We start from the raw sequence: 14,707 nt of genomic DNA, 5'->3' as shown, positions 1-14,707 counted from the left end.
TCAGATATCAGATAGCACTTTAAAGAGTGCATTGCATAGCACAGAAAATATGTGTGATGACATTTCCTTACGACACAGCTCTTTCTTTCTAGATAAGAAACAGCATTGACGTAGGCTTCATGATTGTCTGTGCTCACCCCTCTGAAGGACCCATGGAGGTAGGAAACTTACTTCCTACCTCCATGGAAGGACCACCTCGGGGCAGGGGAGGGCTGACAGCGTTCCCCGAACGGGGCAGCGGCCAACGGGCCCACCATCAAGTTGTGTGTCGTTTCCCAACATAGGTGGCTTGAGCAGATCTTTTCAGTACAGTGGCTTTGCAAATACGGTCAAGAGCAAGAGACTGACGTTAATTACGGAAGGGGAAAGTAAACGGCTGTGTCATTGATCATAATGGGAGATATATTTTAAAAGAAAAGTGTTTTTAGGTCTCATTCAGTATCAGTATATCAGGAATATATATATCGTGCGTTGGAGATAAAAATGTTTTTTTTCGTACAGTGTTGCCATTGCTCGCTTTGAAATCGCTGAGTTTTTGTTAATCAAAAATTCGTTGAAGTTTTATAAAATATGAAATCGGTAAAAAAAAAAAATTAACTTCAAATTAGGGCTTCCGATATTCTATGGAAGATTACGTTATTCAAATTTTGATGGCTCTAGGTACCGTCGTTTTATCATAAGCGAGAAACATACCTACATTCATGCAGATTCTTCATTATTTAATTTTTTTAAATATAATACAAGGCGATAATATTTGGTGGCAACAATTTGAAAAGTGATTCGCTGTTTGTAGTTTTCAACTCAAAATTCCAAAATGAAATTAATAATCTTTCTGGGCAAATTTCCCCTTTGGACTAATAATTTATTCTGACTAATAATTTATTCTAAGAGAGATGGGCTGATGTCTAGTAGTAAGGGTTTGGAATCAAGAATATATTTCTCAGAACCCTTATATTACTTGCAAGTATTTCATTAACTGATATCGTTAAATTTTGAAATTTCATATAAACTAGAAAAGGGATATAAAAATTAGGAAATATTTTAATTTTTAATAAACATTCAATTTATGTGTAGATAGCTGCAAATATTTCACTCAGTTGTTGTCGCAGAGGTGTCATTTTATTAGGGGGGGGGGGAACTAGGAAATTCCACTGGTTAAGTAATGGAAAATCGAGAAATTTTTGCGATCGAGGAGCAAAACGTTTTTTCTCTGGGAGGGAGGGGGGGTCTATAACAGAAACGAAGCAATAACACAGATAACTAGCATGTAACTAAATAAAATATTATACATTTTTTAAAATTACAAATTTACATTTATTAATCAATTCAAGAAACGCATACAAAAACATTATAGTAAAGCTTACTGTTTAATTTGACAGTATTTTTAGACATTATGCTGTACATAAAACGGCTTTTCTTCGTTAAGAAGTTCGATTTTAAAAAGGTACCCTATTTTCATCGAAATCGTCGGCACTGATATGAAATGAAGGGCGATTTATACTATACCTCAAATTTCCTGGCTTGTAAGACGAGCAGCGATTTATCAGGTTAAAACTTGGGAAAAATACTTGAACAGAAAAGGATTAAGTACCTATTTTAAAGATAACACTTTATAAAACGAAAACGGAACTGTTGCATTAAAAAATTAGCAAATACATCAGCGTTTCTTAGAATCCCAAAAATTCGTCATCACTGCTACTAAAATTGTAGTTATTTTCACTTAGGTTGTCACTGTAACTAGATTTGCCACTTTCCTAAAACACAATGTCATCCTTATTTCCACCTAGTGCACTGCTAATTCCACACTTTTTAAAAGATTTGTTGTAGGATAAAATTGGATAATAGGATAAATGTATTTTTCGGTATTAACTTCATTCTGAAGAATATTCTGCAGTCTAGTTTGCGTTATTTTATTCATAAGTCTCAAATTAAAAACAATTTAATGTTTATATGTCATTAGAAAATTAACCAAAAAGCAGCGACCACAATGTAATTGAAAAACAGTCCTTAGACTTGAAAAGGTTGAAGTCCATTTGGGTTAAGACTATTTTCTCAGATACTTAGCTACTTCGCATATATGGAACATAGCATTCAAAATGAAAAACTCAATATTTGATGTAACAAATATCTGTCTTTTTACTCCTACTTTAAAAAAAAAAAAAACATTTACATTTGAATAACGTAATCTAATGTTATTTGCCTTACAATTTATAGTTCAATAATACATTTTCATTGTACAAAATTGCATTCATTCGAAGAATTCAATTTGCATTTTCCTCTGTATAAAAACTGAATGTAGAGAAGTTAGATGTTTAAACGATCCCCACATTTTCTCAAGACCACAAGCTAGATTATCCCCTCCTTTTCAGCACCCCCATGAAAAAAAGGGGTTCTAAATTTACGACCTGATCGCATATAGGGGGATTTCAGTAGCTCATTTAACATCATGCTCGGTACTAGGTAGAGTCACGTGTCGTCTTAGCATACTTTATGCTTCTCTGGCGTAATTGGTTGGTGTCTGCTGCATACTGTTGGCGATGTATCATGACATCGACGGCTGCTGACACTATGGATGAGGAGAAGAAAATTAACAAACCACACATTTTGCAAAAATGTTGCTTCAGCTTGGCGATGCGCGTAATTGGGTCATCTTGTCGTGACAGGTACAGCCAATGATGAAACGTACTAAGCGTCTTGGAGCGGGATAATTCCAATCATTGATTGTCTTTACATACCTTTCCAAATAATAGGTATAAATGTATACCAAATTTTATTTTATTATACTCTACAAGAAAACAAAAGTGTGATGTATATTTTCAGTGATAAAATCAATACGCGACGAAGATTTAAAGTCACTGTTTATACATCAGAAATGTAAATTATCATCTTTGTTCACAAGCAGATTTGATTTTGCCACTGACAACTACTTTCAAAATGCCTTCCTTCAGTAAAGTATGACACAATGATAAGCCATGCATAAAATCATGATTTCGTTCTCATTTCTATCAGGCATTTTCAGACTACTTTTTCAGGAATCCTGGATCTACTGCAGTATTAAATATAGAGGCCCGGGGCGTACTCCAGGAGTTATCCTTTTTATACGTTCAACTGTTCAATATCCGTGTACCTCATTTGCTCAAATAGGAGCTTTTGGTCTTTTATGCAACTTAAGTCTACTTTCAGGAGCATTCATAAACAGAAGATGCTTGCTTCATAACCGCAAAACAACAGGATGAAAGGTTCTATCCCAGCTTTCCTATGAATCGCAGTGTGACCTCTATTTTTTCCGTTAATACGTAACAGATGCATAATATCGACATAGATTTTAACAGAATAATTAGGTAAAAGCAAAAATTGCATCATTAAGTCAAAGTATACTTCTTGATTACGATTGACAGATGCAAGGTATTTTATGTTAATTAACCAATTTTTTGTGATTTAAACCAATTCTTGTGATTTAAACTAAAACTTATTTCCATAGTCCTCACCAGAATACTAATCAGTTGCTTTTGTATTTAAGGCTTTGAATATTTGGATTAGAATATTTAGATTTGAGCTTCCGGCATTATGCATTATCTCTAGCTTTGCACAAGTTTCATTTCGGCCTTATCATCTTACTAGCCGGAATGTAAATACGCACCGTTCACTATCTTGGGCCAGCTTAACTAATTGATTTTGGGTGAAATTTCAGAATACGTTATCTGCGCTGTGTCTGCAAATTTATGTCATGTTAATTTAAGTATCAGCAAGTAGCGAAGATTCGTCTGTTGAGCAAGCTGTGCCTTTTTGTTCATATAAGACTTAAAATTACTTTTTTAACCTTTTTGATATGTTTCAGACTAAACGATAACTCGCTTTGAGTATAGTAGGGTTTTCAAAACATTAAACAAAAGTTTCTGGATATAGAACAATTCAAAGACTACCATAGAAATATTTTGAAGATTTTCTTGCTTCTTTCTATCGGTGAAGTTCCTTAAAATCATAAAATTATTAAAATTTTGAGATGATTTACTATTGTTATTACTTTCTGAGTTTATTAATATATTGTAATTATGCACTGTTTTATCTCCTACTATTTTATTAATAAATATATTTAAATTGCCACAATAGGGACAATTTTCAGGGAAATTCTACTTCGCAGTCATTATTAATATTATATGTCCCTCTTGTACTAGTAATTTTTGATAGTTTCCTTGAATTTCAGTTCGTTTGATACTTTTTGAGAGTATCACTCTTTATTTTTTAATTTTAGCGCTCTTCTGTCTTCTTCATTTATTGCTTTTTTAATATTTTAAATTTTTTCCCTTACGGGAGATATTAAATCCTTTAATCTTGGTTAACATTATATTCTAACCCCTTTAGAAACAACAGCTTTCATTGCACTTAAGTAGAGTGTTTTTATTATCAATTTACAGATATTTTAAGCAAATACATATTAAAACTTTGATAAATGTCTTAAATCTGGATAAAAGAAAATTATACTATTTTTTTGTATTTCTCTAGATAAAAAAAAGGTTAATTAGAAATAAAAATATATTTAATTTCTCCTAGCAAAACTATTTAAGTGAAGAATATTTGTGCATTCATTTGTCATACTTTAATCACTAAAAGAGTTATATTTCATACAAAAATATAATTTCGAATTAAATGTTTGATTAGGAATAACATTTTCAGCTCTTGCTCACTTTTGCTTCATTTTAATGGTATTACATGACTAATTCATTAAACTTAGTTAAAAAAATTTAAATGCTCAGTTTGTAAATTCTTATTTACATCACAAAGTAATTAATACGCAATAAATGTAATTTAATAATATTTTTCACTATTAATGTTTTTAAATATTTTTAAAAGCTTTTTTTCTTCATTTGCTAACATTTGCACATCTGTGACTATTCAGATTGTATGCGAAAACTCTACAGTAGTGAATTTTACATAAGATATCGATAATACGTAATTATATCCATCAAATAAATGTGAATAAAATTAGTAATACTACAGTTATAAATTGCATTTGTATAGTCTGCGTACAATTTTACTCTAGCTTTGCAACCTGAGAAAGTTGTCGCCATTTTAACAGACTGGTTGTTTTAATGAAGGAAAGGTTAAAGAAGTTATTTACTAAGGAAAACGGGCTAGTTTTCAAATAAAATTCGGTGATTACACGAAAATGCCCTTTCAGCCAGTTCTTCTGTTCCACATCTGAAGCTGAGGCAAACGAGTACAGTTATATCTTTTATATCTGTACAGCTACTAATGGCTCCAATTTATAAGGGAAAATAATTATAAAGAGTTCAGAAAAATATTAATGTTTACGTACTCAAATCATATTGTGTTATTATGCATATTGCATTACGCTATATATTACACATATTATCGCAATTCAACACAGAGTAGCTATTCCTCTCAGGTTGGCTCTTTCTAAATTGTAAAAAAATTTTGAAACATTGAGCGAGTGAATATTCGAAAAAATTGATTTCAGTTCATTGGTTTTAGTATCTAAGATATGAGGTAGTTGTATGAGTAGCGCAATGGATTGAACTACGTTGGAAAATTGCGATATTATATATATAATATTATACTAAATTATTGTAAATAAATTGTTTCACATAAATATTATCCAAAAAAGTAAATAAAATATTTAAGTACTATTTTTTTCTAATCAAAATTAATAAGATAAGAATTGCATTTTGACATATCTTTCTTTTCCTCTTATCAGAACTTCCTGAGTATCATGCTGTAACGGGAGGAAGAGCAGAATTACCATGTAACATAACACAGCACTCCACAGAAGACAAAGTGTCTTTAGTGCTATGGTACAAAGAAGATGCACGAGCACCTATCTACAGTATTGATGCTAGAAATAGCCCCCTGGAAAAAGCAAAGCATTTTCCCGGAGCTGTGTTGGGTTCCAGAGCTTATTTCGAGACGTTTTCTAAGCCAACTGTTCTAAAAATTGAGCCTATTCAAGAAAAGGACGCTGGAATATACAGGTGTCGTGTAGACTACAGATGGGCAAGGACATTTACCCACAGCATGATACTTAACGTTATCGGTAAGTATATCTTACTGAATTTTGCACATGAAAAATCCTAGATTTAGTTAAAATGCCATAAATACGTAACATTTTTTATCTCTGAAATATTTAACAATATTTGTGATCCATTTTTATATCAACTTATGATGTTTTCTTAGTTTAACAACTTATGTTTTTTATAAACAAAAATGTTGTAGTAGTTAGTAGATTGTTTGAAACAATTTATTCAGTTTAAGCACATTTATTTCAAGCATTTAATGTATTTAATGAAATCAGAGCAGCTCGTAGCAGGATGGAGAAACATCAAGCCAACGATGAAGTGGCAAGCAGGAAGTGGGCATTCTGCTTTTTTCCTAAGTAGTCAAAAGAACGTAAAAGAAAGGTTTGTGCTACTGCGATATATTTAACATAAAGAATGTTTTTTAATTTTTGGCTGAGGGATGAATAAAGCTTGGATAATAAAACTAAAATGTTTAGAGACTAGAGTTCTCCAAACATAGTTCTTTGCGTTAACATCTGCACTTCCATTTGGAAATTCCGAATGATTTCAAATTGCACATGAGAACTGTGTGAGAAGAATAGGAAATATTCCAAAAGTGAGACACACCTTATGCTTGATTGGAACGAGTATCTGTCATTGAGACAACAATTTACTTTTTTTACATGTTTTTGAGGACTTTTGAGGACCACATTATCCAAGGACATGCATGCGTACCTAGCAAATCTGAAAAGGATGCTAGAGTGTCAAAAGGAATTGTAACCTAAAAACACAAAATAGCCATTACTTGTATTTTAGCAGAATTCAGCATTCTCTCAACCACCGCTCAAGTTAAACGTTGGTTTTAGTGAAATCACGAAAACAGCTCGTGGATAGCATACAATTCAAAATCTGTATATTTCTTCTGCGAGCACGCTTCACCATCGTTGTCTTTCTTAGGAGAGTTTGTATGCAGAGAGCTCCTTTAGTTGCTTATGATCCGGACAGTCTCGGGACCAGTGTGAAGCATGAAGATGGAATGGTGAACGCTTGGTGTGTGTGTGATTATGGCAAAGCCTCGAGGGCTATCTGCCTAAGGGGAGGAATGCCTTCGTGGTGGACTTTCTAAGGTAAATTGGCTCGTATACACGTTACACATGGGGGAAACCACGAAAACGCCCATGCAATCAGACCGATTCGAAGGATTTGAACCTCGGACCGAACTACCAGCGTTCAGCGACTTTACCGCTCGGCTGCTGGTAGGCCCGTGAACGCTTGGTATCCTGAGTATTGTCAATTATTCCAGACTTTCACATCACAGTCAGCGATTATTCTTAGATTCTGAAGTACTGAAGCTACGCAGTTTTTCAAACATTGTGTCTTATGAGAAAGGACGATAGTGCACCACTTCTTTTCACAAGTGGTGCCAGTGCAGCTTGAAGAGTATGCGAGTGATTTTGGACGTTTTTCCATTTCTTTCAGCAGTAGCCACTGTTGTTGGGAAATAGCTACTAATTCATATAGCAAATCTGAAGATTTGCTATATGAAGTTTGATTTCCAGTTAGTTGATTTTTCATGTTGTCCTCTCCAGAAACCATAACTAGTTTCTACAACATTATAGATCTAAAAATTGGAAACATTTTTACACATAAATGTAATTAGAAACAATACTATTTTATACTGTACTCGTTGAGGTGCATACTTCGGGAACTTCAGCTCATGGAGGTACTCCATGCTTCAGCTCGTGGAGAAATCGTTCGCGAAGTAAACTTCTAAGAAACATCCTTTAGAATGCGTAGAATGGCTGCCGACACAACTTGAGCCTTTTCTTCCCATATCCAGAGTAATTTTAAGATCACCCACTTCCCCGATTTTAGATGAGTGGCAGATTTCGTGCCAGAATTACTCCGAAACGCTAAACTTAGGCTCACTTTTGTCGAACTGCTTCTCCTGCGTTATAAGCAGGGTTGAGAAATGAAAGGTTTAAGTTTCATTGATGAGCAAAAGGGAATCTGAAATTTCTAATATTTAATTATATTTACTTTTTAATGTTAGCATAATTTTTATCATCATATGAATATTATAATTTCTTAATCCTTTCCATCTGTAGCAATATGCAAATCTATGGTAAGACCCCGAATTATCCGGCTTCTAATGCTGGCTGTTGCTATCTTTTACTAAAATGGTGCTGGGAATTGAATTTATTTTCACAGCTCGCAATATTCCCGAAAGAAAAGAAATTTCTCTTAAATATCTGAAACTAAAACCTCTCAAATCGTTCGCTGTTTCTTCGAATTTTAATATTTTAGTTATACTGATGTATTTGACAGTTTAGGATTTTTTTCGGAGGAGGCAAGCATTATTTTTGATGATACAATCTGTATCATTAAGCTCAAGTGACATACGTACAATTCTTTGTTCGAAACTCATATATAATACTCATACTCAGGTTATAGACAGATAGAATATAAATAATTTAGTATCATTTTTATACTTTATGTGTAAAACTATTTTAGAAGCTTTTGACCAATTAAGCTGTGTCTAATTTCCTGCACTGTGAAACAAATCCGAAGTGAAGTTGCATAGCACAGATATCTTCTTTATTTTAATATAACTAGTGTCGTTAATTTCTTAGTATAGCATGTAAAATTGAAAATATGAGCAGTATGGTGGCATTAATCTCATAAACATAAAAATTTAGTTTACAAGTTTAATTTAGGTTAAATTAAAAGCTGAATTTTGCTTTTCTTAAATCAGAGCCGAAAGAGTTGAATTCGATTTACAAGTCCTGTCAACATTTAAATCTTATTGAAGTTTGACAATGAAATTCACAGGAATTCCATTTAAAATTTGTAACTTGATATTATTTTCTCTGAATTCATTAATAATTTTTTTTATTTAAGTAATCTAAAATTTTAATAGAATGACCAAAACCACAATATTTATATTAACATTACTCCAGAGGAATCAATACCTGTAATTAAAACGACAATTTATTTATTTATTTTTTGGAATGCAAAAGAGGGAGATTTCCCCAATTAAAATGGGATTGAGACCTTTTTAAAAAAATAATTAAAATTTTCTGACACCCCATCCACATATATATACATGCTAATATGTACTCATAAGGGAAAATTCTGAATTGTTTAATGTGTTGCAATTAAAACCTATAAAAATGACAGTAAGCCAGATAATTCAAGCAAATTTCTCGAATGTAATGGTAAACCTTGTTAAAAGATGACCTAGAGGAGGATATTTTAATCACTTAAGCACACTTCAATACATTGGGAAACTAATTTACCACCATTAGTTAATTAGGCTATCATGTGTCAAAAACATCTGCTTTTATTCGTATTAATATATAATTCTGATCTGCATTTTATTTAACCCTAATTTACAATAGCATTCTTCTTTTTTCCTTAAATTCCTTTTTTTAGCTCATTAATACATGTATAAGGGCATAACGGATTGTTGCTCCTTTTTCTGTTTAATCATCTTAAATCACTAAATAATCAGAGACTTAGAATGCATGACTAACTCCTTTCAAATTATTCAAATGGCCCAGATGCTTAAAAAAGTATACGTTAATATATATTTTTCCAATTATTACGCAATTACGATCAATGCCTTTTATTAACAATAAATACATTTTAATAAATTGAGTGTAAGTTACATTAATAAATATGTTAGCTTGTAAAATTTCCAACGGTATAGTACCACCTTATTGTCTCCAACCTTTAAATGGTGAGATTAATTACGTTTAAAAATATGGAAAATAGTTGTAGCACTTGCAATACTTTTGCATTTTATGTTCCGAAATACATTTGACGCTCTACTATGTTTACAAATTCTAACCATACACTGGCATACTCAGATGCTGGTTTTCCTTTACATATTTGTAGTAAATTATCAAATGATTCTAAAAATGCAAGAGAAAAAGTAGAGTGATACAAAGATGAAAATTTATTTTGAATTTAGAATTGTGCTCCAAATTATAAATTGCGCTCGAATACTCGGGAAAAATAATGAAATCCGATTCTTTAAACTTTTTTACTCTTTAAATACTATGGGAGTTTCCATTTTTCGAGAGTATATTTCGGAATATAATTTTAAAATATCTGCCCATTTGGTAAATTACGAGATCTTAGATGCAGAGACCTTTTTTCAACCTACAATGTGAAATTCAGAAAATAATTAAATACTTTTAAATAAATTTTCTGAAGAATACTGAAATAGTCAGGAAAAGAAATCGAGTTGCTGAATTAATTTTCAAAATTTTTTATACACCATGCTTTCACCGGTTTGCTTGGATATCAGATACACAATGACTAATTTCTTTAGAAACGACAGAAATCTTTTTACAATGTGCATTCAAATGAAATCTGAATTTCTAGCCATTGTAATTATCTAATCACACTTTTTATAACGAAAAATTTTGTTATATTTTTTATTTCATTCTGGAAGATTTTAGCGAATTTTTCTTTCAAAACGTAAAAATATTGCCTGGAGCTTTATCGTATTACGCAATGAGAAACTTCATTTAGTATTAGAGTTCTCATGCAGGTTTAATAAATATTCATATCTTTAGGTTGCAGGAATAGCTAGCCAGTTTAAGGCCTCGTACGCAAGTCGTAAAAGAAAACTAGTAACTCAGTCTCTAAAATATTCTCATCTCAAATCTCTGTTATTATTGATCGGAACCTACAAAAGGAAGAAGAAAATAAAATTGATCCATCAAACAAATTCCGGAAGTTGACGCTTCGAAGCCTCTTCCAATAGTCAAGATATCCCTTTGACATTCTCCAAAAACACAAAGTGGAACAAACACACTTTTCTACGGGGGTACCTTATCGATAACGATTTAAAGCTAAGAAACGTACAGAAGCCTCCATTTTTACCAATATGTATTTTGCATAAGGAGAGTAGGGAACTGCCAAATGCCGTCAAAAGGAGAGTGAAAAATCCTTTTCCGTGCCGAATATGAAATGCAAATTTGAGTGGTGAAAAACTTTAAAGGAGATAGATGTATGGGTAAAAAAAATAAAAGAGTGCATAAAAAAAAAGGCATTTCCGCTTTGCTCTTTCTACATCAGGAATCGTGATTTCGGGAGTGAACATGAACTGTCCTTGCCATTTCTGGAGTAGTTCGCAAAGTAAAAGAAGTTTAAATTGGGGAAAAGTGAAACAAAAAAGTAGGAGCGAGCAATTGCTTTTTTAATGCTTCGCGTTATGTGCTAGAGACAACTGTAAGACGAATAAGTAAGCTTAAACTACTGAATTTTATGGTAGTTGCCCATTCATTTCTTACGTATCCTTTTGGCAATTGTACTTAAAAGAACGCATTTCAGTCTACATCGGTTCAATAACTGCAAAATACGATAATTATCTCATTATACATAGAAGAAATCAAAGTGCCTAGCAGAGGCGCAAAACTTTCTGTCTGAACCCTACGAATTCATAGGATTACTTTCTGTGCCTGACACAGAAATATGTAATCTTTATAAAGTTTTTAATCAGTTTTAAAGCAAACTAAATGTACCCAAATTTTTTGAATAATTCTATCATTAGTCAAGAAGAAATATAATAATGATAATAACAAAATGAACGTTGATTTTTTGCGTTAGTTGATTATGTTAGTTGTTTGTTAATGATATTCTTTATGTTAGTTGATTAATTAAAAAAAAAACTTCAATTTGCTGAAATGCTAGCAAAAGTTACTGTGGTTGTAGAATAAAGAACTATTGGTTCGACCCGATCTTCAAATCTCAGCCAACAGGATGGTTGCTTTATAAGGTATTTCTGCCACTTTCCTAGCGTCCTTCGTGGTGTAGTGGTTCTGCACGCTGGGTCGGTATCCAGAGGTCCGTGGTTCGATTCCCGGCGAAGGCGGTTGCTAATTTTTCATCTCTCTGGTTTCCAAAAAATTACCTAATGTCTCTACAGTGGCGCCCGAACTAAAAGAAAAGTTGTGGAACTAAAAGAAAAGTTGTGGAACTAAAAGGGTTGTGGATGATGATTCTCCACACCCAGGATTTGGCGACTAGGTCCCCTAAAACCCTAGTCGCCCTTTAAAAAGGGGAGTATATAAGGTATTTCTCCCACTTTCCTAGCGTCCTTCGTGGTGTAGTGGTTCTGCACTCTGGGCCGGTATCCAGAGGTCCGTGGTTCGATTCCCCGCGAAGGCGGTTGCTAATTTTTCATCTCTCTGGCTTCCAAAAAAATATCTAATGTCTCTAATGCTCGTGTGATTTTGTAGTTTTCCCATGTGTAATATGAAAACGAGCTAGGTTTGGCTTAAAGGCAACAACGAAGATATCCCTATCCTTAAGCATATAGCTTTCGAGTACTTTGCCTCAGTCAGATGGTAGAGTCATTAGGTTTATCAGAACAAGGAAAGGTGAAAAATCTGCAATTCCATCCCCGGGAAATGAACACCGGATCCCGACTTGCTTTCCAAGTACACCAAAAAGACACTCTGTAAGAAAGGAGAAAAGATCTTACAGATTAGCAAACCAAATCAATTCACTGAAAGCTTAAGTCTTTCTTATCGAAAAATTAGTCATTCATAAAAGTTCAATCCAAAAATCAGTAAACGTAAGGTAATATCAATCTACAAAACAGGTTAGAATAAAGCAGAAATAATCAGTCATTCGACGAATAAATCCAAAACATATTTTTCATGTCTTTTACTGAATTAATCAATATCTTCTGGCGGCAACTAGAACTGGACGTAAATGCGCTAAATGGTTTAATAGTTTACATCTGTAACCACTCAGTCAAAATTAAAATAAATTTACATAGATTCCACTGTAGAATTTTTAAGATAAGTTAGAACAATTCATAGCTTTAAAAGGAAAGCTTAAAATTTATGAACTTTGCAAAACAAGACATATTCAAAGATAAAAATGTAAGAAAACTAACATAGTATGCAAAGCAGTGGTATATGGCTAGAATTTATGTTACTTTGCTATATCAATTTCCACTTATTAAATGTCTACCGCCTCTTAACGTCAGCAGCTCGGAAGCATTAATGCTAATTCCTCTTAATGCATTCTACGAAATTTTCCAATGAATCAAAAGATTATACTACTTCAAAAGCATCGAGCAATAAATAAATTCCTTTTACATCCACTTGGGACCGTTTATAGGCGAGTAAATCGTGCCGAAAGCTCTATAAAATACATCTAAGATGAATAAATCCATCACACGAAGCTCCATCCTGCCGTAAAAGTTTGAAGGATTGAAGCTGTAAAGCTTTTCCTGTGATACATTTATCCCGTGTAGGAATTATTAGTGGTGCAGCAGGTAACGTTCAAAGACGTAGGTTTATGGTGATATTTTAGAGCTTCTGCCTTATTAATCAATTTAACCAGAAGCTTTTCTGTGGCTTCTATGGATTAAAATGTAAACGAAGAAAGCATCTCACCAAGCTTTGTTCGTTATTGTTTCAATAAATAGTGAACTGAATTTATTAATTGTTTCGTATCATTGATAGTGTAGTGAATTTTTAACTAAGGCTAATATGAATGTAATCGTTGTGAACGAACATTGATGTGTTTATTCGCATGTATAAACAGGGCATTAATATGCTTACTTGCGTGTGTAAACTGGGCATTAATATGTTTACTATTATACATTCTCCATTTGCGTGGGATAAATTCGGGTGCCTTTCATTTGCGTGGTATATAGTGAGTCGTAAAACTGTAAAGGAAAGGCTAATAAATAATAAGTGTCTTTTGTAAGTAATGTATCGATTATTAGGATGATATAATCGAAAATATGTATTATGATATATAATAGATGCATTTATTGCTTAATCACTTAAAAATATTAATTCACAAAGAGCGTCGTTACATTGTTAGAGCTTATTTGAGTATGACACAGCTTTCGTTCAGGACTTTCTAATTGAAAGTGATTCATATCCACGTTATACATGGAAACAACCGCGAAAACCAGCCAAGCCACCAGTCTATTCACCTGGAATGGAACCCAGGTCGAATTCTCAGTACTCAGCGGTCTTAACCACAGGGCGTTGGTGAGAAGCCATTATACTGGAGTAAACAAATTAATCAGTATTATGATCAGTACAGTTCTTGTTGGAATTTGATAATTTTCCTGGCTTCCAGTTGCTGTAGTGGTTAATGACGCTGACTGCTGTAGTGTGGGCCCGAATCTTGGAAAAGTCATGAATATTTGTACGTAAGCGTATAGTATCTGTGCTGAAGGAGGCATTATTTAGCAATCAGTTAAGGACGAGTCGGTAAAATCAATAAAAATGGTAAAGAAAAACTTTAATTAACACAGAACTGCACATGAAGGTAAAAAATATGTTTATGCATGAAAGAAAACAAACATTATATATAAAGATGAAAATAATATTTATCTTTCATAAATTATATGAGGGCATCACATTTGTGATTTGATGACATCATTAAACATTCATGTTTAAAGCTAAAAATAAACAAGCAAGACCATATTAGAAAGGAACTACATAACCACCGCGGGACTTAACAAATTTTTCAGCCGATTGCCATGCTTGCAAAGCGGTGATCAATCGTTGCAAATGCTAGCAGTGGTCATTCCTCTATTAGTGCAGCTCCCATCTCTGTCCGACTGGCTGTTGGCTGGTGGAAGTAAATGTGCAAAAGATAGCACTCTTGAGGGTATCCGGAAGATTTCTAGTGGGATCAAGTTT

At 33.2% G+C, this 14,707-nt stretch overlaps 1 protein-coding gene across 5 annotated transcripts in view; it reads left to right on the top strand.

Moving 5' to 3' along the window:
* The window catches only part of LOC118187717 (neural cell adhesion molecule 2-like), a 1,091,694-nt gene that overhangs the window by 842,403 nt on the left and 234,584 nt on the right, over positions 1-14,707 (top strand). For all 5 annotated transcript variants that reach the window (XM_085815340.1, XM_085815342.1, XM_085815343.1 and 2 more), the window contains one exon: positions 5,717-6,052. In XM_085815340.1, coding sequence (XP_085671466.1) covers positions 5,717-6,052 — 336 coding nt within the window. The remainder of the gene's footprint in view (positions 1-5,716; positions 6,053-14,707) is intronic.

Source organism: Stegodyphus dumicola, chromosome 4 (assembly GCF_044657685.1).
Source record: "Stegodyphus dumicola isolate Sdum_Otavi_A_Nest chromosome 4, ASM4465768v1".
Lineage (NCBI taxonomy): Eukaryota > Metazoa > Arthropoda > Arachnida > Araneae > Eresidae > Stegodyphus > Stegodyphus dumicola.
The sequence above is the reverse complement of the archived record's forward strand: the minus strand, read 5'-3'. Positions and strand labels throughout refer to the sequence as shown.